This window comes from Harpegnathos saltator, unplaced genomic scaffold (genome assembly GCF_003227715.2).
Source record: "Harpegnathos saltator strain DR-91 unplaced genomic scaffold, Hsal_v8.6 scaffold255, whole genome shotgun sequence".
In the NCBI taxonomy this organism is placed as follows: Eukaryota; Metazoa; Arthropoda; class Insecta; order Hymenoptera; family Formicidae; genus Harpegnathos; species Harpegnathos saltator.
In genome coordinates, this window is record NW_020230045.1 from 1188987 (window position 1) to 1214773 (window position 25787).

General features: G+C 50.3%; 1 protein-coding gene across 4 annotated transcripts in view; it reads right to left on the reverse strand.

Annotated features, from left to right (window-relative positions):
* The window catches only part of Hr3 (nuclear hormone receptor 3 ROR-beta), a 111964-nt gene extending 87897 nt beyond the window's left edge, over positions 1-24067 (reverse strand). For 2 of the 4 annotated variants that reach the window (XM_011155641.3, XM_025299238.1), the window contains exon 1: positions 2383-5568. In XM_011155641.3, coding sequence (XP_011153943.2) covers positions 2383-2623 — 241 coding nt within the window. In that variant the 5' untranslated portion in view covers positions 2624-5568. Of the gene's footprint in view, positions 1-2382; positions 5571-23466 lie in introns of those variants that run through there. The other 2 variants (XM_025299243.1, XM_011155644.3) reach the window with 2 other exon arrangements.
* Positions 24068-25787: the final 1720 nt, after the last annotated feature.

The window sequence follows — 25787 nt, forward strand, 5'->3', positions numbered from 1 at the left end:
GTCTATTAACCGGACGACGACGTTTGCTCGCGATCAATGATCGGCGCTTTCTTCATCGCCGATTGGGCGAACGGTAATTTCGGCGGCCGCGTCAAATCGCCGGGCCGACGTAAGTTAACGTTAACTGTAATTTCATCAGCCGTCTGTGCTCCTGCGCAGGCGAAGCGACAGCGCTGCTCGACTAGCTATATAATACGGACGGAATGGGGGAAAGAAAGAAGGTTCAGCCGTGGCTAAACGGCGTCGGCGGTGTAGTATCCGGCGCGTCGCGTCAAGTCTACCGTTGCGTTACACCGCCGACCATTGACGTATCGCTACGTCATGCAAAATCAATGTGTCGCCGACGACTATATTGACGTACCGATGCGTCACGTAAGAAGCGCGGGCTCGGCCGATTATATCGATGTAACGCTGCGGCGTGCGCGCGCGCGCGTCTCGTTAGCCGCGTGTATTTTAATATCAGCGCGGCGTATATACCGGCCGTTTTATTTACACCGGCGTGGTACAGGCGCGGCCGAGCGATCGCCAAACGTAAAACGTAGCGGTAAACACCGCGAATGTTTGACCGTCGCGCGCGCGCGCTACCTCGTGGACGCGTTGGACGATCCTCGGACACGCGGCAGCCGGAAACGTCGTTTTTGCCTTCGATCGCGCGCCCCGCCGCATCGATTAATAAACCATCAACTCTCGGCGCACGACGCGTTTATTCGTTTTATCGCGCAACTCCGGAGAGCAGCCAATTTCCCGGGGGCATTTCTAATTCGACAACTCGCGCTCCAATGAGCGCGCTATCGCGGGAGAATTCTCTAATATTCCCTCCTACGGGCTATGCGTTAACGTTATCAGCCCATTACACAAACTCGTATTAACCTTCGTTGCTCCGCGAGAATTCCCGCGCTACATTACAGACCTTTACCTCGCGCAACGAAAGTTGTAAAAGACCGGATATCGCGCCGCTTCTCTTGAGCTTCCTTTCGCACGAAAATTGCTCGTCCGTCCGTGCACGCGAGCCCTCCCCCCTCCCCCCCGTGTATATTTTAGGACGTCATGACGCTAAGACTAAACGCTAAGCGACATGTTTACAGCAGAAGGGCCGCGTCTCGTCGCGGAGTCGTCCGCTTGCATAACTGCGTCGAATTTTCCCACCGGGCCACGACTCGTCGTACCTTCAGGTCGCTCGTCAGGTGCTTCCTCTTCTCCCCGCCGGCGCGGGGGCGCCCTAGCGAGCGCGACGAGGATGACGAGAGGGAAAGAGAGAGAGAGAGAGAGAGAGAGAGAGAGAGAGAAAGAGAGAGAGAAGCGGGGTAAGGGGGGAGAGAGAGGCGGCACGTGGGGGCTATACTCGTGCATCGGCGAAGTAACGGTGCACGGTAACCGCGTCAGAGCCGGTGCTAGCGGTACTCGCCGGCGTTCCGTTACTCGACCGACAGATCCGCTAACGCGACTCGCGCTCTCTCTTTCTCGCCCGTTGCTCGTTGCTCCTTTCTCCGTCACCGCCGCCGCCGTCGCCGCTGCCGCCGCTGCCGCCGCCGCCGCCGCCGTCGCCGTTGCCGTCGCCGACATCGATACCGCCGCCACGTCGCCCCGTGTCTACCCGAACAAGTACCGGCGCATCGTGAGCCGCTCCGTCTCGCCGCGCGATTCGCGTGCTAGCGGAGTAATGGCTCGACGTTACGCCAACGCGATTACGCGGTTACGCGAGCGAGATCGTGGACCCGAGCGTCGTTACGGTATAAATGATACGAGAGGACGACGTATCGGCGAGGCGAGCGCCGATGCAAGGTTCATTGACGTGTACGTACGTACGTTGTATGTACGAGAGGAGGAGAAGAAGAAGAAGGAGGAGGAGGAGAAGCGTGCTTCTCAAGGAAAGAAATTTCGGTACGGCTCTCTGTCTCTCTCGCTCCCTCGTCGCGAGCACTCGAGCTGTCCCGTTACCGAGTCATTCAACTTGCAAATCGCAGCACGTTTTCGCGCGGTAATCCGGACAACGCAAACGCCTGTGAGAAATGTCACTTAGGGTTTCCTAGTTGCCCAGATATTATCTCTCGCGCCGCGGCTCGACGATTTTGCGGCTAACGAGCGCACGATGAAGCGCGATCGTTCCGGCTCGCGCCGGCCGGCCGGCCGGCCGGTCGTCTCTATGAAATTTCGCGATTTTACCTGTCATCTCGCGGGGATGAGCGATACACGAGGCACGATGCGCGCCTTATTTAACACCGTCGTCCCGTCCTTCTTCATTCTCGTTCAGCTCCTCCTCAATTTTCCGTCGCGGTCGATGAAAAATCGAGGGGACCGCTGCTAAACTCTAGGAAGCGACAAACGCTAGGCGAGACCAACGCGAACCACACGCGACGCGATTCTCTCCGTGTCTCTCCATACCTGTTCCCGTGATCGGCGGCGACGTCAGCTGCGAGCTGCTTATATCCGGGGGCTGTTGCGCTTGTTGCTGCTGCGACTGCTGTTGCGGTTGTTGTTGCTGCTGCTGTTGCTGCTGCTGCTGCTGCTGCTGCTGCTGCTGCTGCTGCTGTGGCTGCTGTTGCTGTTGCTGCTGCTGTTGCTGCTGCTGCGGGCTGTTCGCAGCGACGTGCACGGCAGCCGGACTCGCCGCGCTCTCAGCCATTTCTCGCGCGGTTCTTCGCTCTCAGCAGTGGTACGTTCTAGTACGAACTATGGCATTTCTACGTGCTAATCGCCGAGGACACCGTGTCGTTGTTGTTGTTGTTGTTGTTGTTGTTGTTGTTGTTGTTGCGTCTGGCAACGCCGAGTCGAGGCCAGGGTGAGACGAGCTGACGATGAATCTCGGTTGGACGATCAATCGGTCGGACAGTCAATTTGCCGAGATTACTCGAGAGCGCGTCGCGCGGGTTTCTCTATCCCATTATATAGTCGTCCGCGCGAGTCACGCTCGCTCGCATATAAATGCACGCTCTCGTGATCGCTCGCAGATCAGTGCGGCTGGATTTTCATCTCGTACGCAGTAATCATCGTCCGTGCGATTAAAGAGGAGAGCTCTTTAGCGCGTCTCTCTCTCTCTCTCTCTCTCTCTCTCTCTCTTCCCGCGCGCGCGATGCGCTGAACGTGGTGGCTGGTGATGTGTTGTTTTTCTCGGTCCTCTTCTCGATCGTTCGTTGCCGCTCGCTCGCTCGCTCGCTCGCTCGCTCGCTCGCTCGTTCGATTAGCTGGCTATCTCGTCAGGTTGCTCACGTTGGGGATCGTTATTAACGACTCGTGGCGATGCGCCACGCTTTCGCGACGTGTTTCTGTCTCAATCGTGCCAATGTCGCCGAGTATTTCCATCTTGATTCCGACATATTCTGTACGCGATCGATTCCTCGCGGACTCGACTAATTTTTGCGAGCTAATTTTTCGAGCAGACGCGCGCGCTTCTCCGTTCGTTCTCGCCCGGCTCGACTTGACTCGGCTCGTCGGCCCTCGATCTCGAAATGAGACAAACAACACGTTGGGTAGGGGACAACGAATGAGGGGAGCAAGAAGACCGATTTTCATATGCTACTCGGAAGAACGTTTTCGGTCTTGTTGTGCACGATATGGGAAGTATCTTCGCGATATGAACCTCTTCGCGGCTCGGGACGACGTTCAAGGGAGGGAGGTGTTGACACCCTCGCGAGCGAAGCGAGTGATCTTCGGACGCATTCGGAAATTTCGGGGAGAAACTGCGAGTTGCAGGTCGCGGCAGGAGCGACAGGAGCGACGACAATAAACATGAAGGAGAGCGGCGTGGGACAAGGGTGGTTGGGGCGGCCTCAGGTGGCAGCCTGCCGAGTCGATAGGTCAGTGGGTCTCGTTCGGAGAGGGTCGCTTCGATTCAAGCACGCGTTTCCTCGCGCGCAGCCTCGAATGAGCGAGGGAGCGTGGCGGTCGAAGTCCTTAAGACCCGGCGCGAGTTCTACCTGTTCGACCGATCCCGAGCGTGGAAGCACGAGCACCATCGGTGCGAGACGACTTGAGCGAAACGGCAGGCTTTTGTAGCCTCCACGCGAGTGGACGATCAACGATATCCCCAACGTCAACACGTCAACGATCGCGACGAGCGATTTGAACGAACTCACGGCCTCCTGCCCGAGGTCGCTTCGGCGGAGCAGCGCGCCGTCACGTGGGATGGCGATTGGAACCTGCCGCGAACTATGGCGAGCATACTTGAGGAAGATGATCGTGCGAGAACAGTTTCACCGGGCCACTTTGATCTCACAAGCTGCGTCGTTCTCCGCGTCGCATCGGTCTCCGGATGATCCTCCGGCAAGAGTACCGCGATGGCTGTCTGTCCGCGCACTTTCATGAATTTATTCCTTCATGAAGAGGCAGCGCGTTCTACGCGCGATTACGGACAGCTCGGGCTTCCGTGGACGCGAGCAGCGAGCAGCATCGTCTCGATGAAGAGCTTCGTGAGCGGTTGGCGCGATCGGCAGGTCGGCGCAGGTCGCGCCAGAAGCCGTGTGCGAGCCATGTCGTCGTCGTCGTCGTCGTCGCCCACCGGCTCGTCCGCGCGCGGGGATCATCGACTGAGGGACGCGTCGCGGACTCGGTCCGGAGGTCCGAAGGACAACGGACAGGCGACAGCGGTGCTCGCGACCTTCGCCGCTTAATTCGGCGACGACGGTCGATATCTCTCTCTCTCTCTCTCTCTCTCTCTCTCTCTCTCTCGCCGAGCGGCGCTCGGCTGTGGCCTCGCGCGCGATTAAATGCTCTCGAGCACTCGAGTCGCGACGGGATGCCAAGCAGCGGTGCTTCCCTCGGAGCGTCCCGAGACTGTCGCGACGACTATCCTCTGTGTCGTCGCGGCCTGTCGTCACTGCGATTCTCGTCGATCACCACTGCACCGAGAGCCACCCGCATCGCGAAGCACCCGTTGTCATCGCGTGCTCGTCGACGTTGTCGACGTCCTGCGGGACGTCCGCGGGCCGCGCTATCTCCGCCGACGATCAACGAGAAGCATCTCCTGGCCACCTGGGGATGCTTTCCTCGCGCCGTCAACGACGAACTCGGTCGACGTCCTCGCTCGTCGGATCACACCGGCGAAGGTGGTTCGCCGAGTCTTGCCGGGGCTCTTGCGAACTCACGCACTCCAACTGTCACGGAGGGTAGTGTAGCAGCACACAGCGGGAACGTGGGACGAGCTCGGGGTTGGACTCGAGCGCCTCGTGCTCGTCGTTGTGCGCGTCGATGGTGGAAGCGGTGGTAGGCTCGCGGCTCGTCGTCGCGGAGCGAAGGCACGTTACTTTTTTCGTTGGTAACACGAGCGGATCGTGCGCGCGCGCTCGCGCGCACGGTGACGAACGCGTCACGCCGCGACGATGTGTCACCCTTGTGCGCTCTCCTGGATCCGGCCGTCCAGGAGATAGCCCGACCGACTCCACGTCCCAGGCTTGAACGTTCCTTCCGTCCTTCCTTCCTTCCTTCCTTCCTTCCTTCCTGCTTGCCTGCCTTCCTTCCTTCCAGCCTTCCTGTGCCTGCCTGCCTGCCTTCCTTCCTGCCGTCCTTTCGTTTCGGCGCTATGCACTTTGCGGGGCACCAGTGGCTCCTGCTTGCACTGACCGCCAGCAGATGGCATCCGAGGACTCGACTCGCCCCCGAGCAACCCCGTTACGCCCCGGAGCCCTCGCCATCGCCACCCCGCCCGGGTTACGCTAGCTAGCGCGGGGTTTCCACCCCTGCGCAATGTCGCTCCGCGAGAGGTGGAAGGGCTTTCCTACCATGTTGAGGTCATTACTCAAGTCGCGATGTAGAACAAGGGAGGGTAGTAATTGCGGAGGGGAGAACAAAGTAGTAGTGTACGCTTAATAGCGACGCGTGGGATAAATGACAAATAAATTATCGAATGGCGATTGGAGCCGAGGATGATATATACTGCAGCGCAGTCTTTCCAATGTCCAATGTCGTATAGACGATGATTGCCTCCGTGTCGTGTTATCGATCTGTACGTTGTGTTGTAGTTTCTCTGTTTTTTTAATAATATTTTGCACATATTTTATCGTGCTCCGTGAGTTTCTTTCTGCATTCATTTTATCATGCTCTGTCCACGAGTTTCTTTCCACTTTTCTCACACGAGGCATGTAGATTTAGATCGTTTACGAGCGTTTCTTGCCTTTCTTTCGTACGATCGCGATAGAGAGGTCTTCTCACCTTTATTTTTCACGCGGAGTGTCTTCATATTAATACCTTTCGCCATGAGTGTGTTTTTATTTGAGGGTTGATAGAGCAAATGTCGCTACGGTGTATTCACGGAATTGAATTACGCGCGAAAGTCTCTCCTCATGAATGGAAGAACCGGCGTAAAGCGGCCTTCGCGCGATTCGAGGGATGCTACAGTCTTGCGCATGTGCGACTCCGCGCGACTCTGCTACCCTTCCTTCGATCGCGTTACTAGCTCGAGTTCGTTGGGGAGGATAGACCGTCTTGTCGAAGAGGGACGATAGAACGGGCTGCGATGCGCGTGGCCTGTCCGGTGTTACTCTCGCCGCGACATTTTCACTTCGTTCTTCTCCTTCGATGGCGGCCGCGATTCAAAAACGCTACGGCCCCTCGTTAAATACTTCGTTAGATATTCAATCTTTTATTAACAAACAACAATCGGAATAAGCGGACAAAGTGCAGAGTGGCATCGTGTGTCCGTGCAGTAGAGCAAAAATTCGGCTGTAATGTGTCTGCTGCGAAATTTTTCTCAATGTTTCCATCGTCGTCGGAGGTCGAGTGTCGACCTCCGACGACGATATTTATTGAATGATTCAGTTCAGCGCGATATAATTGCCACGACATTGCCGAGAGTTTCTTGCGCCCCTTCGTCGCATTTCGTGAAAGCGGAGACGAGAAAAGTCCTCTGGACGACAGCTTTTAATTTCGTCGGTCGATTCATTCGCCGGATACATTCTCGCGAGGAGGATCCTCTCCTCCGCGTTTTTGCCGAGTGACTCGGCGAATATACCGCGCTACCGTTATCGCGCACCCTTTCGAACGGATCCGCGTGACTCGAGCGTGTCCGTTCGCATTAATACCGTCTCCGGGACGCGAACGGAGGGGAACCGCGCGCGCGCGCGCGCGCGAAATCAGCCTCTCCTCGGGGCCCGGCGCGGAGGCAGGCCTCGCATCGGGCCCGGCGCGAGACGCTCGCGAGCCGTTGCATTTTCAGAACGGTACTCCTAACTGTACCTCGCATATGTATACGCGCGTACGTGCGCCGCGCCGCTCACCTGTCGGCCAGCCGCGCGCACCGATCGCCGAACAACAGCAGCCGATGAACTCGTCGCGCGGCCATTGATCAGGAATGAATTGACGCATCTCTATATACCTTGGTATTTTATTTTCACGCTCGTGTCGTCCTGTCCAACTTTGTGTTGTACAAGTCGAGCGTCTCTCGAGACATCGCGGCATTGCAGACATCGCGGTACCTCGGTGCGTCAGATCGTGAAACTGCACGTCCAAATATGGTTTCGTGTTGGCTACATCTTCGAACGTAATTTCTTCGAATGTTCGATAAATATAGAACCCTGCGTTTTCACTCAAATATCCTGACTCGGGGAATTGGTGACGTTGAAACCGGGAAATTCATCCGTCGTATCCAGCATTATTTAATTATATTTTAAATGACCAAATGCGTCTCGGAAATCTCTCTTGAGAAGGGATTATCGGATGATAAATAAGTGGATATATTATACGCGATGTATGTAATGTTATGTAATCCGTTTTTCTAGATGCGTTTCTCATCAATCTTGGTTTACTTTCGAATTACGTACCTTGTGGTGCAGCATATCTTACGTTAATATCTTACAATCTATTTCGCGATTTATCGCGATTAGAGCGGTAAAAACACAATATTATTGAAATGCTCCACGGTTTATAATCTATCTAAATTATAAAATTCCTTTACAAATCTGCGAGATAAAATTGGTTTATCTTCGATGTGGTAATTTTCGATATTCGAATAAGATAGGGAGGGGGGGATAATTATTAATTCATAGTGCGAAAACGCAGGTTTTGCGATGTGTTTGTATGTGAATGAGTTAAAGGATACGCTCGCACTTGGAAGAAAGATGCACGAGGACGAGAAGAAGTGACGGTTAGCGGATCTTCTTCTACGCAGGTACTTACGTACATGCGGGTCGCGTGTACGGAGACTCACGTAATATGGGCCCGTTGCTGGAGATACCGTAAGACCTTGCGGTGTTACGTCACAGCAATAGAGAACCGGCGCGGTTAGGAAACGGAAAAGAAGGAAGGTATACAAAGGACGACGGAGAAAGGGGCAAAGGAGAAAGGAGGGGCAGAGCGCTTCTCGTACGAATAGATGAACTCTGTGTGCTCCGAATTACTCGAATTCTCGATGCAGTGTTGCAGCCAAACTCTATTTACATCCATATACATGCGTACAAAGCGTCCTAAGGCAGGGCGCATTTCGTGTTATTGTTCAAAGAAACTCGAATACATTTTATTTTTATCAAGAATTTTTCGAGAAGTTTAACCATCGCGACATTTCGTGACAATTGTGATGACTTATTAAACTAGAAAATATACGCGAGAAATTAGAGTCGTTTTTAATTTATAATTAATTTACAATTCGAAAGAGATTGACGTAGACACATACGAACAAAAGGTGCATATCATGTTTAATATATTGGGTATTAAACTTAATTTTGAAGGATTTTTTTGTGAAAATGAACGTTTATTTCGAAACAAAGTGATAAGTACATGTTATTCAAAGTATTGTCCATCGTTAGCTACAACCTTTTCCCATCTTTCTAATAAAAAGCGGATTCCTCGGCGTACGAACGACTCGTCTTTTGTGGTTATCCATGAATCGAGCCATTTTTTGATATCTTCTAAAGAACTGAAGTGCTGGGTAGAAAGGTGATTCTGTACGGATCGAACAAGTGGAAATCAGAAGGAGCAATGTCTGGTGAATACGCCAGGTGGGCTAGAATATCCCATCCGAGCAGTTCTAGCGTTTTCTTCACCGGTTTAGCGACATATGGCCGAGCGTCGTCATGCTGGAAAATCACTTTGTCGTGTATTTTGGCGTATTCTGGTCGTTTTTCTTTCAAGGTTATCGGTTCAGCTGTACTAGTTGTTGTCGATAACAGTCTCGCCAGTAATGGTTTCACCAGGTTTTAGCAGCTCATAATAGATCACACCCTTCTGATCCCACCAAATACAGAGCATTACCTTCGAACGATGGATAAGTGGAAAATCTCCACTTTTGAATCGTCTAAACCAGTACTCACAAGTTGAGATCGATGGAGCATAATCCCCATAAGCTTCGGACAGCAAACGAAGACTTTCAGCTGCCGATTTTTTCAAATGGAAACAATAAAGTAACGCTTCCCGCAAATTGCGTTTCGTTGGCACAAAACTCGACATATTGAATGCGCTAAAAAAATATGTTACGAGTATTTACACTTCGACCAAATGAAATATATTGATTCTTAAAGCCTAATGACAGGGCTTTCATATGAAGTTGGCTTCAGTATGGGCCGATGCCATTAGGTGCTCATTGCGCCATCTCTTGTAAATCCTTTAAAATTAAGTTTAATACCCAATAAATAGATGCGGTGTTTAAAACGCCAAAGGATTAAAAAATATTTTAAGTTAAAAATTTAGGATATTTAAATCTTATATCTAAAAAATTGGAGAAATATAAAAATTAGAGAAATATAAAAATTGGGAAAATTAAAAAAAAGTTAAGTTAAACAATTACGTTAAATGAGAGTTGACAAACGGCAATTTTACATACAGATAATTTCGTTCGATCATATCGAAGATTGTCAATGAAAAAATTTGTTTTATCGATATATATATATATATATATATATATATATGCAGTGTACTGGTTTTTGTTATTCTGGCTAGGTTAAGTCTTATATCTGAGGGAATCGTGTGCACAATCTCAAAATGCATTTAACGTCGCGCGATCGGGCTCGTAAAAGTAAATCGGGCCAAAACAGACATTGACTTTCCGTACGAATCAAGGCGAGTGGGTTAGAATTGTGAATTCCCGCTAGTTTTATACCGTTTGCCGTTAACCCTCTCATGCGTGCGCGAGTGCGTGCGTGCGTGCGTGCGTGCGTGCGTGAGTGCGATTCCGATTTGCGGATGTTTGGCTTTATGCGAGTCGATGCGCGTCCTGATAAGCTCTCATCGCGTGCAACGAATCGCTCGCGTCGAGTTTGCTAACGAAATTTTTTTCCCCATCAGTCTCCCCTAATTTATTTTCTAATTTATTCCTGTGTTCTACATGACGACGAACACGCACAGCTCGTTATGTTCGAGAGAATAATATAAGCTTAATTATTTTAATATATTAACAAATATCTCTGCTTCTCTCTAATCTACAATATTAACAGTATTTTGTAAATTTGAATCACAACTGCCATTTAATTAAAGATACACGGAAGAAGATTTATTCAACGCAAGAAACTATCCGTTATTAATCGAGTACCTTTTACAAAATACTGCTGCATATGTTCGTTTTCTGGAATTACTACAAGAAACAGAGATAAGGAATTTCAAATTAATTTTTGCTCGCTCTGACGAGAACTAAATGATGATGGAGATTTTGGGAATAAGAACTTTCTATGAGTAATTGATGACTGTCCGAATAATTCGATTTTTGAAATTGTAACGATTTTCGGTTTATAGAGACTAACTTCGTTAAATGATTAATCAGACAGATTAATTTTTCGTTATACCAACGTTTTACGCACAAGATATCAATTTATCGATAATTTCCTTGTGACTTGAAGAATCGCTGAAATTTCTCTTTTCAGCCGCTTCTCAGATTTTTCAGGCTGCTATTCCCCTACCTTCGAAAGATCTTTAAATAGCCAAAGGATGTCGTTGGCCGTTCGAATCGACGTACCGTTATCGTTTAAGGCGTATCGTTTCCATCTCTCTTTTTCTCTCGCTCTCTTACTCATTACTATCTCTTATGTACAAAATCAAACGACGGCAAAGTCAACGGACGAGTCAGCGGGAAGCGACGAGCGATGCTTCGTTAAGCGTTTCGCAAAATCGCTCCTGCCGGCGACCGAGCGCGCGGCGCGAAGACCACGGTTAAAATCACCGGGCCCTTTCACCCCCCTCTGGCCCGCCACCCCTCCCCACGACTCCGGGCTTCTCCCTCCCACACCCTTTGCCCGCCTGCCGACGCGGCCCGCGTCCACGTGTTTCTATCTGCGGTCAGTGCACTTTGCTGCACGAACCGCGGCCGTTTACCGAAGGTCCACGCAACGCGACCGCGCTTAATAATCATCCTCCGGAGGATCGTCGACCCTGTGCGGCCGGGAGAGTGAAGGAAGCGCAGGAAAACAAAGCTGGCATACGAATTCGACAGGTTGCATGTCGAGAAGGAGATCGTTGGATCCCCTTATTATCACCCGCGATGATAAGGGATTACGCTAACGAAAGTACACACGCGCGGGGATTTCGCCGCTTCGAAGATTAGATTACTCGCACGACTAGGATTGACAAAGTTTCCGAGGGGGAGAAAGAGATTAAAGAGAGGAGATATTTGAAGATAACACAGCTATTAAGCCTTTCGGTCTTTCTTACATCTACAAACATTCTTCATTACTATTCGTTCTTCGTTCTGCGCACATTCTTCGGTGGGTGATACTCACAAACACACACACACACACACACACGAGCGCGCGGGTTCACGTTTGTATCTCCCAGAGATCTACAGATCCTCACCTCCACAAAGCGCTCGTCTCTTTATCCCCCAGATTCCCCGGTTTATAGATCTTCCTGATTCCTCACGAGTTCTATGCGCGCTCCTTCGCTTCTTAGAGATCCATATATCATTGGATCTATATACTCCGTTCTGTCTTTGCGTTAACAGTACTTTCCGATCCCACGAGTGGATCTTCGCTACAGATATTTTTTTCTGATATCATTGAACATACATAAATCTCCGCGGTCATTCACACACTTCGTCCCCGTAGATTCTTATCTTGGACAAACAGGATACGTCTTTATATATTAATAAAGGATTATGGGGCCCCCTACGCTGGAGAACGAATTCCCGTTTCGCAGATCCCACCCAGGCGGAGGGAGAGATCATCGGACCTATAAATCCTTCGATTCTTCGCGTATGCCCGTGATATTTCCTGGATTCGTATCGCGGATTCTACTTTTACCGTTCCGATGCAGAAACGACGCGCAAGTGGCGGAAGTGAGGGAGGCCGCGGAAGATCCTCACCCGATAAGGGGATACGCGTGGGTTCCGGTCATTCGTCTCCATCTCGATACTCTCCCGCGCGCGAACGCCGCGGCGTATGTTCGTGTCGCTGACATGTACTAAACGGAATGTGCGCTTCGGATACGGCATCAGCCGTCGACGTCGCGGAAGTGGAAAAAATGCAGATGCAAGAGAAAAAATTCACGAGCGCGACTCGCCTCGTCATCGAGAAGTTATTTTCGTGTGTGTGACCTTCTACCGGCTGTGTTGTTTGAGCCGATAGTTTGCGAACATGAGATGTGAAGGAATCAATGTTTGTGTTGTAAATTTACATACAAATATGCGATATCGCCCCCTCTCCCCCCGATATCATTATTATTAGTTATATATTTATCAATCAGTCACATATCGCATGTGAGTATATATTATGCTCAAATTTCATTTAAAATACATTTTTCGCCTGAGTTTACGCTCCTCTTGCAATTAATCGTTCGACTCCATTTCTATAAAATTTCGAAGACCTTGGAATTCCGCCATATGCGCAATCACTTGTGAGCGATGGTACCGACTAATGCATAGTTAATTATATATATTATATAATTAATTACTCTCAGTGTTGCATTATAGATACGGAGGCTTTCTCTCGAGAGGATCTCAATTACGAGTGGAAATTTCGACGAATTAAAATTCTCTCCCAACGTAATATCGTTACGTCATCGGTAACTTGTCTCCGTGTGACGTGTTCACTTGCACACACAGTCTCACGGAGGTCAATACGCCAAGGAGTTGTAGGTAGTGATAAAGAATGACGAAGATAGCAGTAAAAGAAAGAATGAGTGAATGAGCGACAGAGAGAGAGAGAGAGAGAGAGAGAGAGAGAGAGAGAGAGAGAGAGAGAGAGAGAGAGGGTGGGGGGGAGGAAAAGAGGAAGATAAACGGTTGGTCCTAGGTAGGTAGGTAGGTAGGTTCACGGCCGGGTGGTTGTTTCAAATCAGGCAGGTAAGGTGGTTCGACGCGGAGGAGAGACATCGCTCTTTCGGCCACGTGGTGGCGAGAGGTCAACGTCCTCCGGACGAGACTCGTGGAGGTGAGTACTCCTCGTGGAGGTGAAGCACGGCCGGTGACTTTGCCGCGCGAACTTGCCTAAAGTTTCCGCCCGTTCATCCCGTTCGTGCTCCTCCGTGTCTTATGAACCATCGCCGCCGCCGCCGCCGCCGCCGTTGCAGTCGACTCCTGCCTTTGTTCCTCGCGAATACCAGCGGCGATTTTTCTGAGCCCCGCGGCTCAATCACGCGACAAGCGTGCTCGTGTAGGCTACGTATCATTGTGATTGATGCGCCGTCCGCGTGTACTTCGCTTCGTAATAGTAGCGCGCGAACACTATATCGCGATTCGCAGAGTCGCGTATCGTCCTATAGACATGCTGGGTGGGGGGGGGGGGAAGGGGAATGGGGGGTGGACAAAGGGTTAATTACCGTCGCCTTATGAGTGGCCCTCGGCCAGGTTGTATACGCATCCGCCGGTGCTGTCGTCGCGTCAGAGTCTTTTCGACGCGCAAAAGGAATATCTGAGGAAGAAAAGTGAGTTGACATGTCCATTATGCTCCGGGCTGTCGCGCGCGGGCTTGTGCCGCGGTATATACGCTTATTGTTTCGATGCTAATATTAGATCTTAAAGGTTGACGAAAGCAAGATTGATTACCGCTCATCTGCAATTCGTCCCGCGTTACGGCAATTTATTGCTAACAGTATATTCATTATGATTGGGAATCGCGCGTCGCTCGCTCACCGCTTCGCGCCTAATCGTCAATCGTATACTTATCGCTCGCAGCGAAGATGTCGCCGCCGAGATAATAACAAAGTCCGCTTGAAGTAATTATTGACCTTTGGAAAGCTTATCTCAACCTGGCGTGAGAAGCCCTATCTTTCAATTACACTTTACTCTCTGTTACACGCAACGACGGTCATTGTTAAACACACGCAATCAGTCTCTCTAAATTCCTATCGATAATATGTTGTCAATTTTCCCATCGTCTTTCCGTGTTTTTCTTCGGATATTTCGGAGTCGTTATCTCGGCGCTACAGGCGACACGTGTCCCGCGTCCCGCGTCCCGCGTCCTGGTGTGCGCAACCGCGAAGGGAACGCTTCGTTCCGTGAGTCGCTTTCGTGAATTTCGGCGGTCCCCGTAATAGGAGAGGGAGAGCGCGAGTTTCGGCCGCGGCGAGGACGAGCGAGCCGAGCGGGCCGAGCGAACGGGCGCGTAACACCTGCGGTCGATGACCCTTGCGGTGCTATCGAATACTTGCCGACGCGACGCGACTCGCGCGCGCGCGCGCGCGCGTTCGTGCTCGCGTCGCTGTTTCGGCTCGTGACGGCTTCGATTCGGTCGGCTTCGTCGGATCGCGATTATCGATACCGTGTAACACTGTCCTCTTCCGGGGACTCTTTCAGATTCTTGCCGAGATTCGAAGACACCGCAAGAGGCACCGCGAACGGAATTATCACATTGTGTGACATGTGTCGCACGTGTGAAGCGCAGTTATACCCTATTTAGTTACGCGCATTTGAGATTTTTTTGCGATCGATCGATGGATGCATACGTCAACTTTCATCGATACCGCATCTGCAAAATGACTCACCGGCTGAGATTCGACGAACTTTCACAAATTTCACCCTAATATCTAGACTCGAGGATACTATAATGTATTCCTCGAAATTGAAGGATCGCGTGAAAAAATGAAATTCTAACGATGTGCTGAACTCGGGGGAATTCCCGGTGACACGTGCCCGCGCGCGCGATCAACGAGCCATCAATAATGCACGAGAACGACACATGGGACAAAATAGTGGTCACGAAAACGCGGGTACTTAGAAGCTCGTTTTCGACAAATTATCAATTCTAATTGCCGCGGTTAACCATTTAGGCACGCGCGGCGTCACTATCACATTCAGTCGCCCCCACGTGGCTATCACCTTCGCGTGCGTCGGGAAAGATCGAAATACGTGAAAGGGCGTTGAACGTGGGCTCGACCTTTCCGCCACGAGCTTACGCGCTCACAACGGCAACGCTCGAGAATCGAAGCCAGAGGAGAGGAGATCGCACCGTGAGTCATAGACGGAGCGTGGCAGTGACCGAGCTCTTGAGCTATCGCTCGTTACGAATCGCGGTTCTCTCGCTATCGCGCCTCTCTCGAAATGTCGCGAACGATCCGAAGAGGGAGGAGCTTTTCTCCTCGTTTGCCTGACTCCTCTTCATGATTCTCCGGTCGATTTGTCGATCGATCGAATCTCAAGCGTGAACTTTGCTATTTCACTACCCACCTTTAAATGTTAATTTCGACAGAAAGGGACGGGAACGTAATTTGAAAAGAAAAAACAAAAAAAGAAAAGACGTACCGTCAATTTAATTACTTCACTTGTCATTGTTGGAAAATATATTGGCGAAAGTAGCTCTCTCTCTTCTTCTTTTCAATTTGTCGTAAATCGAATCTCGATTTACGAGCTTCTTCCTCGCGTCGAGAAATTTCCTACACGTATCTGTGCGGCGCATCGACGATTGCTGCGGCAGGATTAATTATTACGGTGGATCGAAATCGCTTCGTCTTCGAATTCCATGCCGATCGATATAATATTAACGCACGTTAACGGGCAACGAACTCACGAGCTCGAGCTAACGGACTTTCCCGTTCGAACCTCGTTGAATGAGAATCTCTCGGAGGCCAAGCGACCTTTCAGCTCGCGTGTGCTGTTCCTCCCGTCCTTTTCGGTAATCCGCGAGTGGAGGGATTATTTCGGAAGCGCGAGCGTCGACCAAACTTTTCGTAACCTTAACCTTGGAGAATAATTGAATGATCACAGAATAATTATCTTCCACCGTATATCCATTCAAGTGAATAATTTCCATCACTCGTTCGTACAATTATTGTTTAAGTAGAGATTATACATGTATATATATAATTTAATATGTGACAATTTAATTAATATATAATAATTAGTTTAATAGCGATTTAATAATTTATATAATAATTTAATGTACATATATGGTTTCCATCGAACAGTTTTATTTTACTTTGAAAGTGTCTGTATATGTACCGAAGGTGCATCTTGGAGCGTCATAAAAAGAGAAAGAGAGGAAGAGAGAGACAAGCACAGCACGCAGAGAGCGTTTTATACGAGTGTCTGCTGTCGAACGCTAAGCAATGTTAAATATACATATACAGAGAGGATATAACGAAGTGACGATGCTCTTGTGGACAAATCACACGCATATAAGCATCAGGTTTAGAAATCAAAATATCCTTAATCCTCGACTCGCCTGAGTAATAGGCAATCAACGCTGTGAAAGCTCCCAACAAATATTTAATGCTCCTTTCCCGAGAAAGAAGGAGAGAATGAGGAAGAGAGTGAGAGAAAGAGAGGGAGAGAGAAAGAGAGAGAGAGAGAGAGAGAGGGATATCTCGGTGTTGCCGGCAATATCGATGCTTTACACAAAGGTAGGTCGAAAAATGCCGTAGTGTGTCGTAAAGGTGTCGGAAGAGACACCGTCCAGGATCGGCCTGGATTGGAACGGAAGAAAGGAGTAGCATAATAATAGCAGTAGTAGCCGTAGTAGTAGTAGTAGCAGCAGCAGCAGCAGCAGCAGCAGCAGAAGCAGCGGGTGGAGCGGGAGGGGCAGTAGGAGGGAAAGATGAGACGACGGAGGCGCGGGTGGGGTGGAGTAGTAAGAAACAGCTGGTGGGTTGAACGAGTCGTGCGAGTTCAATGACTGGAGAACGAAGGAGTGAGCCTGGTTTTGAGTTAGGTAGGTAGGTAGGTAGGTAGGTAGGTGGATAGATAGAAAGAGAGAAAGAGAGAGAGAGAGGGGGGGAGAGAGAGAGGGGGGGAGAGAGAGGGGGGGCGGAGAGAGAGAGAGGGGGGGAGAGAGAGAGAGAGAGAGAGAGAGAGAGAGAGAGAGAGAGAGGTAGGCAAGACGAGCGGCGCAATTACGGCGCGTAGCTACGCGCGTTGGCATAACGCACGTACGTACACACACGTACGTACGTTCATTACGCGCGCGCATGAGCGTCGTGGGGTTCCTACGGTGATATCTCTACCTACGATAGATATCGATATCTGCCATCGAGAGAGTAGAAGGAAGCAAGTACCGTGTGCATGCGCGCACACGTGTACACGTGTCTGCGAGTAGGCAGAAGTCAATATCTTCAAAAGTATCTTGGTGTCGCTCTTGAAATTGACATTTTCTGAGGATACTCCTGGAGAAAGGAAAACAAACATGTATCACAATGTTGCATCGAACTGAGGGTGTGCTTCCGACGTTGCTGCTGCACACCGGGGGCGACCCGTGATATAATTTATACGACGAGTCTATCACTCGCTCACTCGCTCGCGCGCGCGCGCGACACACGTGAACCTTTCGCCTGGCGTTCGACGAACGGAAAAAGAGTACCGAGAGATGCGATCGCTCGAGCTCGAGCTTCAAGTCGCTCAGAGTCGCTCGGTCATGGGCCTACCATAACGGTACTCGGCAACGTAATTTGGGTAGAGGTTCCCATCGGTATACATACACACACACACACACACACACACACACACACAGGACTCGGTTCATCGCCTGCTTATACCCCTCGCGCGTTTCGACATGCGCGATGTGACGCGCTTGAGTAATGTCTTTACATCGGTCGAGCCATACTTACCGCGACTCTGCGGCGGTATAAATAAATATCCGGGGTGACCGCCCTCTTTCTCATTCTCGCGCATTCTGCAGAACTATAGTTTAATGGGACGATTTTATATCCTTGGAAGTGAGAGCGGATCCGACGAGCGTTGGAATGGCTCGTTCACCGATTGCTGGCAATTTACATTCTATTATTTATACTGCTCTATATACAGGAAAAAGTTGGTTATTGCACATATGTGATGGCTCGACTGCGAGAGGCACGAGTCACGGTAATAATATATGTAATCTATACATATAATTATTGCAATGTATCTCTTTTAATGGAATGTGAATACATTTACTTTGTGCAGAATCTCTTGACAAATTTAAGAGTATTAAGGCGTTTCTAAAATTTATGTCCAGAATTCTCCTCCTCCTCACTTAAAATGCGAAAGATAATCGGATATTGATTGATCGGATACAATTCTGAATACTAAAGTTATGAATGATAGGTTTCGTTATGTGTGATTCCTGATTCAACTGGAACGGTAATGCATCTACACTGATAGAAAAATATAGTTGAATTAACTATAATCTCACTATATTTTATAGTTCATTTTGGCGTCAACCATATTTTTATAGTTGGTGGAACCTGCAAAATATAGTAGAATAAACACAAATATATAGTCAATGATTGTCTTAAATAATTGTTTAGTTACTTTTACCACATATGTATGGTAATTTCTCATTCACAAATATAGTGAGATTTAATAGTCATATAGTTACATCTGTCATTATTTAGCAAATATTCTGGTAATATTGACTATATAAAAGAGTTTACCTACCATTTTATATTTGTATCCATACAATAATTTTAGTTTAACTTACTATAATTCTTAGTAAACGTATTATATAGTTGGTTATACTATGTCTATATCGTAATTATTACCGATATTATGGTAATACTTACTACAAATATGATATTTCGGACTATAATTTAGTTACTATATCATTATAGTTCTAAATATCGTATACTTTTCTCTCAGTGTATAGGTAACATTCACAGATGTCGCGAACTGTCTTAATTAAAGTATATCAATAAATCATGTATAGCAATAAATCATGTACATACACAAAACAAATTCTCCGTCCGCAGAGACGAGAGATTAAATATTTTTGTCTCAGAGATCACATTCTCTCGTAACATAGCAATAGCGCGTTAAAATGCATATCGCACCGGAAGCACGAGAGCTGCTCGCGCATCCGCACCGGATCTATTTTCGCGCAACATTTCGCTCCACACGCGGCATGTGGTTTGTCATCGCAGTGCGATTCCTCCATTTCACCATATCACGACGTGACAATCGTGCCAGAAATTTTCCATAATGCCCACCTCACCTTACGGCGAGGGGAAAAAACAACACAGCGTATCGCTCGAAGGCCCAGTCCCGAGTCAGCCGCTCCTCCGTGCCGGTACAATGGGATTCTCTCCCGCGCGCGCGTGTTGGCTTGTGCTTGCGAAATTTTTACCGTCCCGAGTCAACTGCTCCGTCGTTATAACCCCGCCAGAGATAAACCCTTTCTCGCGACGCACCGAAATTTCGCCCACGATAGCGCGTATCGCGCCTCGCAGATAAGGATAAAGAAAAATGCGGAGAGAAGCGAGAGGACAAAGACGGAAGATGCGAGGAGGGATCGCACGCGTGCGTGCGTGCGTGCGTGCGCGCGCGGGCGCGCGTGTGGTGTACGCGTCGGAGGGTTCGTTGACCTTCGCTTTTGTTCGGTGTACAGAGCGGCGAGTCTGTCGGCGCTCAGTTCGGCAAGCGGGCGGTGAGCACCGCCGCGACCCATCGGGGTCTCATCAGGAACCGAAATCCGCTTCGCGGCCGTCCCCGGTTAGGTAATCGATCGCGACGCCCTTACGTTTACCAAGGTCCTTGCCACCTGTCGCAGGAAGAGAATCTCGCTTTCCTCTCTACCTGCCCTGCCCTGCCCTGCCCTGCCTTGCCCTGCCCTGCCAGCCCTTCCTCCCCCCTTCCCCCACACTTTGCTCGCAGTACCGAGCGGAACCGCGCCTGCTCTTCATCTTGCCGCGCGAGAGCGCGTGGTCCCTCCTCTCCCATTCTCCTCGCTCGTACCTCCGGCGTTGCTCAATTTACGATTACGTAATACTTTTTCTCGGAACATAGATCCCCATATATTTCGAGTTCCTTCCAGAAATTTCGGCCTCGTTCTCTCGTTCGATACTCTGTAATTTCCGTTCCGGTCGTGTCTCCTCGACGCACGGCCTGTGTGCGTTCGCGTTTACTACCTCCATCGTTAACGCCGACTCCGACTTTCGGCTCGATGTGTGTCTCGCTTCGCTCGTCTCTCTCTTCTTTTTTTTATCTTTTCGCGCGTCGAAACAATCACGTAGCTATCGTTTTCACCTCATTAGCGAAATTTGACACGTTCGTTCCTCTCGATGCGAGGCTATTCGCGCTTCGTCATTCGATTCTTACGGCGGCGCTACCGCATGCACGGGCGGAGCATGATCTATCGCATTTTCGTTACTTGCTCTGTATTACCTCCATTTCTCTCGTTAGATTTTTGTTCCGCTATTGTCGTGAATGAGGTATTCTCTTACGCTCGAGAGCCAACTTTTTGTCGAGCTCGCTCATTGTGTTTGGAGAACGCCTCGCACACGCGTGCTCAAATTTGATCATATAAAATGCTCTACTTGTTTCTACTGATTTTCCGCATTCGCTAGTGGGATATAATGAAAGAGAAACGAAATTAAATTACTTAAGCATTTAAATGAAGAAAAAAAAAAAAGAGGAAACATGCAGACTTTTTCACCAATATCCCTCCAGAGCTCAATATGATATTTTATTAAATTCCATTCAGTTCTATTTTTCCTTATATTGCGGATTCTCGATCGATACGCATATGGACAAAATTACATCGTTTCGGATACCATTACATTCCACCGGATTTTTCGATAATTTGCGGCGGATGAGGACGGGTCTGTTGAAAATGTCGGTGCAGTCAAAACAATTGAGAAACTGTCAATGTTGACTCTGTCACGCGCGTATTATTATGACTCGCCGCATAAATATAGAATGGACATTTTATCGTCGATCTCGATCGGCCGATATCTCTGACACGCTCGTATTCGACCCGAACGAGACTATTGACCTTCTTGCGAAGAAACGAAGAGAACGATCAAGCAGCCTAGCGGGATTATTCTATTTCTGGCTAGAATTGGTCAGTTATCGAACGCGAAGGAGATATATAAAATTATGCCGGCTATAATTATTCATGGAGGACGAGTTGACACATAATGACGATGTCGTGTCGTAGCCCTCGGGGCACAGAATCGATACCGATAGCATGGCACTTGCGTCATTTCGCGTATATGTACGTGGAATATAAATTTCCATCGAGCGACAATTTGTTTAAAATCTCTCGACAAATAGAATTGCAGGATGTATCTTTTGGAGCTTCCCATTTCTCTCTCTCTCTTTTCATAAAAAAGCTATATACATGAATAAAATTAAAAAAATACGCATCGTATCGCTTATACTCTTGACGAGCAACGCACGAGTTGCCTCGTGAAAATTTATTTGTTATTTCTTACGCGAGAAAACCACGTCTTTCTCCGCGAAGCTTCGCTAATAACACGAAGTTTGTTATTTTATCGCGATGCAATCCTCATGCGATCTGCATGTTTCTTTTTTTTCTTCATTCGTCACACCATCACTTGCGCCTCAAACACCGCACTGATTTATCAGCTACTAATTGCGGCACCGCAGTCGCGGAATATTTCGCGTCGGAGTCTCGCGTCCTCGGTTCCAGTAAATGGCAAAAAAATTTCGTTACGTCATTAAAACCGGCAAAAGCTGCTTCGAGCGGCCTCAGGAGATCGAAGCGTGCGCTCGCGAGATTGGTCGAGGACGTGGACGCTCGAGCGTGGACGAGCGCGTACTCGATGGATCTCGGCGGCAGGAGAGCGCCGCGGATTACGCGACCACGTCGTCAGTGTGTTACTGACCTCGAGTGACCCTGCCATCGCGACCGCAACATCGCGTACTGTTACCTTCCGCGAACGAGTATATTCCTCTCCGCGATCTTTCGGCATTCCTCCTTATTCTCATTCTAAGTATCTTTCTCCCTCACTCCCTCTCGCCCTCCTCTCACCTCCTCGCCTCCTCGAATAATTCGGTGCTGATTCTTCCACACGAGAAATCGGGGAAGCCTTACCTCGTATATACACGTAAGTCTCCAACCAAACGGAGAACACTGAGATCATGAAATTTATCGATCGGTCGCTCGTCAAGATTTCACACCAGACGATGCTCTCTTGCCCCTTCGGCGCTCTATTGTAATTCGAACAACTTGCGGATGCAAATCATTTCACAACGTAAGCGCCGAGCGAGACTGAAGAAGTAAATACGATTAACATATTCTAATTGCGACCGAGAAATTAGCAGTCCGACCACGGTGGAAAGCCGCGGTGTATGTTGTTGTTGAACATACGACAGCTTTTGAACATAATTCAAGAAAGCGCGGCTGCGCACCGCGCAGCGAGCACAAAAGTACGACCGGCCTGCGGTTCGTGGATCTGCTCGCGTGTTAGCGAAGTATCAGATGCACGGCGCGATTTCCTCAAGCCGTCGTGAAAAACGACGGCCGATCCGCCAATTCAGCAATGGACCTGTCGCTGATTTTGATACAACGATAAGAAGACGTCTGTGACGCGTGCGCGGCCTTGTTTCGCCAGCTCCGCCATGATTTTTTTGCGCGGACGTGACGGCGTTGGTTCGCTCGCACGTAATGTACGCGATACACACACACACACACACACACAGAGCGCATTTTTATTCTATTTGCGAATAAACCCGGCAGGCACACTGCGCGCGCGCAAAAAAGGTGCGAGCCTCTTTTCTGCTAGATCAGCCGGCCAGCGGCGAGACGCGGCTGGAAGCGCTCAAAGGATCGATGCCGTGTGAATCTTTGATGGCGCCCATTAAATCCACACACCACCCACACACACACGCACGCACGCACACACACATATACATACATACACGCTCGGATTCGCTTTTATCTCCTACGAGACTTTCCACGGTGTCTTTAACTCTTTACGCCCGGAATAAGTTTCATCGCGGTCTCATCGGCAGCCGCGACGCGAAAATTCGAGGCGGAGGTTTAACCACCGCGGCAACGTGAGACACGCGCGTGACAATCACGCGCGCTTGATTAAAGTACCCGCTCGCCGTAATCGCGCTGGAACGTAACACCACGCGATATTAATCACGCCGTTAATCGGGCTTCGGCTGTGTGTTAGTGTCACGCGCACAAAAATGTACAAAAGCGTTTCTCAAATGTGTACAAGTGAGGATGTGTAGGGTCCCCCCTCTCTCCCTCCCTCCCTCCCTCCCACCGTCCCTGCCACGCCGTCTAGGACGGGGACTAGCAAGATGCCTCATGCGGTTAGTTTTGAATGGAGATTCTCGGACGTGTTACGTCGCTCGAGCGCGAACCGGAAGTCCGCCAGCGGTTTCACCTAAAAGTGGGACCGCCCGGCAGGTTGTTAATTGTCTCGTCAATCCGCCGGCGTCGTCGACATGTCACTCACCTCTTATGGTGCTAGGCATCTTGTTCGAGATCGCATATCCTGGTATCCAATACTTGGCCCCTTCCGAATATCGCGCTCTTATCGCACCTCGAATCTCTCACTTATCACTCTCGCTCACTGAAATAAATCCAGTTGGTCACTGCTCGTGTTACGGACAATTCCGTGGTTTACGGCTCGTCCCTCCGGTCCGCTTCGCACCGATCATTCAACCGTTATCACACTCTCGGCCGCGCGGAATCGAGGATCAGAGGACATGTCTTCTTCCGCACACCGCGATAGATGTCGACGCTCCGGTGACACTCGCGGTCCAGGCCTCGCTGATTATCCCGCTCGTCTCTACGTCGCCCTCGGCTCTTCGTCACGCGCTCGCATATTCGATCGTATCCTTCTCCCGTTCTCCGTGACTCGCTCTCTCGGCGTGAAGTTCGGTCGATTCTTTCGGTTGATCGCTGATTATTGCTGGACATGAAACGATGTGGATCGCAAAATCGGCCTCGCGCCGTCGCGGCGGTATCGGCTAGGCCTCGCGTCGGTATCGATTACGAATCGTTCGGAAGCGAGTTCGTTGCTCTTGGCGAACACGACGCGTTCCCACGACGTCATCGACGACAACGACGCCGCCTTCGAAACCGGAACCGACGTGATTACGGCTCGCTGGGTCGCGCGGCAGCGGGATGAAAGGATCCCAACGCGGATCGCGATCGAACGTTTCTCCTTTATTCCCTCTCCGTTTTTTCTTTCCTTTTCCGATCTGCGAGCTCGCGCACTCGTGAGCCAGTGGCCTGCGAGAGATCGCGAGAGAGGTAACCGGAGGTCTTCTCGGGCTTCTCTCTCGCCTTTATCACCTCAATCCTAAATTTGCACTCGACGATGTGTGTGTGTGTGTGTGTGTGTACTCCTCTGCGATCGACTCTCTTCACCGGTCCTCAGCACCGTCTGCGAGAGAAATTACTTTCGCGATACGATCTCTCATCGGTTTCTTCCATCCCTCCTTTCCCCTCTTATCCACGAGTCCGTCTTATCCTTGGTCCTTCATCCTCTCGAGGGAGTATGGTGATCCTCGCGTTAGGTCCAGAATGACGGTCTTCACTCCACTCTTCGGCGTCCGCACGCGGCTAATTCACGATCGAGCACGGCTGATATCACACCCTTGTCTTCAGCTGCCTCTTCGGCCTGAGGATCGTCGAATGCTTCAGCTTTTCTTCTCTAACGCAGCGGCCAAATTGTTGCTCCCGCGAGCTGGCTTCTTCCTCTTCTTCCTCTTCCCCCTCGCGCGTTCTTCCGTTACGCGCGACGATCCGCCGTTTCCGTCCGGCTCTATCTGTACACCTTGAAGTTCGGCGGTGGTCCGGTGGTGGTAGCTGGTGAGTGACTCTACCGCGACGCCGAGATCCACAGGTGCTCGCGCCGTGCTGCTCGTCGACGTACCCTCACCACCACCTCGTCGCCGCCGCCGCCGCCGCCACCGCCGTCACCCTGCCCCCCTCTACGAGTTCGCTGGTTCAACTCTTCCGCCTCCACCACCGGATCGTCGTTCGCGTGCCCCTACCAGACGACGAGCGGTAGCGCATAAAACGAGTGTTCTTTCTTCATCCCCCACCAAAGCCTGTCTTTCTCTTCTGCGGTCCTCCTTCTCGTGTTTGTCCTCCTCTCCTCTCCTCCCCGTCTTTCTCTTCCTCGGTGTCTTCTTCTCCTCTTTCGTTCTCTTCTGTCTCTCCTGCGTTTTTCTCACGCCTGCTTCTGCCGTGTCTCGGCCTCTCCTTCTCCTTCTTCTTCTTCTTCTTCTTCTTCTTCTTCTTCTTCTTCTTCGTCATCGATTGTTCGCTCGGATCTTTCTCCTTTTCGTCTTCCGCCTTCCTTTTCGAGCTCCTCTCGAGCAGCTCTTCCTCCGTTATTCCTCCTCTTTCAGAGAGTGCCTCTCTCTTTCTCCCGTTCGCCTTTGGCTTTCTTCCTACCGCATTTCTCCGTTTCCGTCGCGGTCCTCTTCGTCTTGCGGCCTGGACGCCTCCGCTTCGCCTCCGTGCGAATCTCTTCCGTGACGAGCGTCACTCGGTCGCGCCGTTCACCGTTACTCGCCCGTAGGGCGCCACCCTCTTCGGGTCCGCCGCCGCCGGTGCTCCGGTATCCTGCCGGACCGTTGTGCATTGAGCGCGGCCGCGGCGCGATTGATCGAGCATATTCGCATATCAATATTTGGCGAAATCAGCGGGTAAACGCGCCGGGGCGTAATCGACGCTCGTGGAGTTCATTAATATCTGCATAACTGCAAACATGTTAACGTGACGTAGCGAAACTCTGTAGCCCTCCTCGTGTGGGGGTCG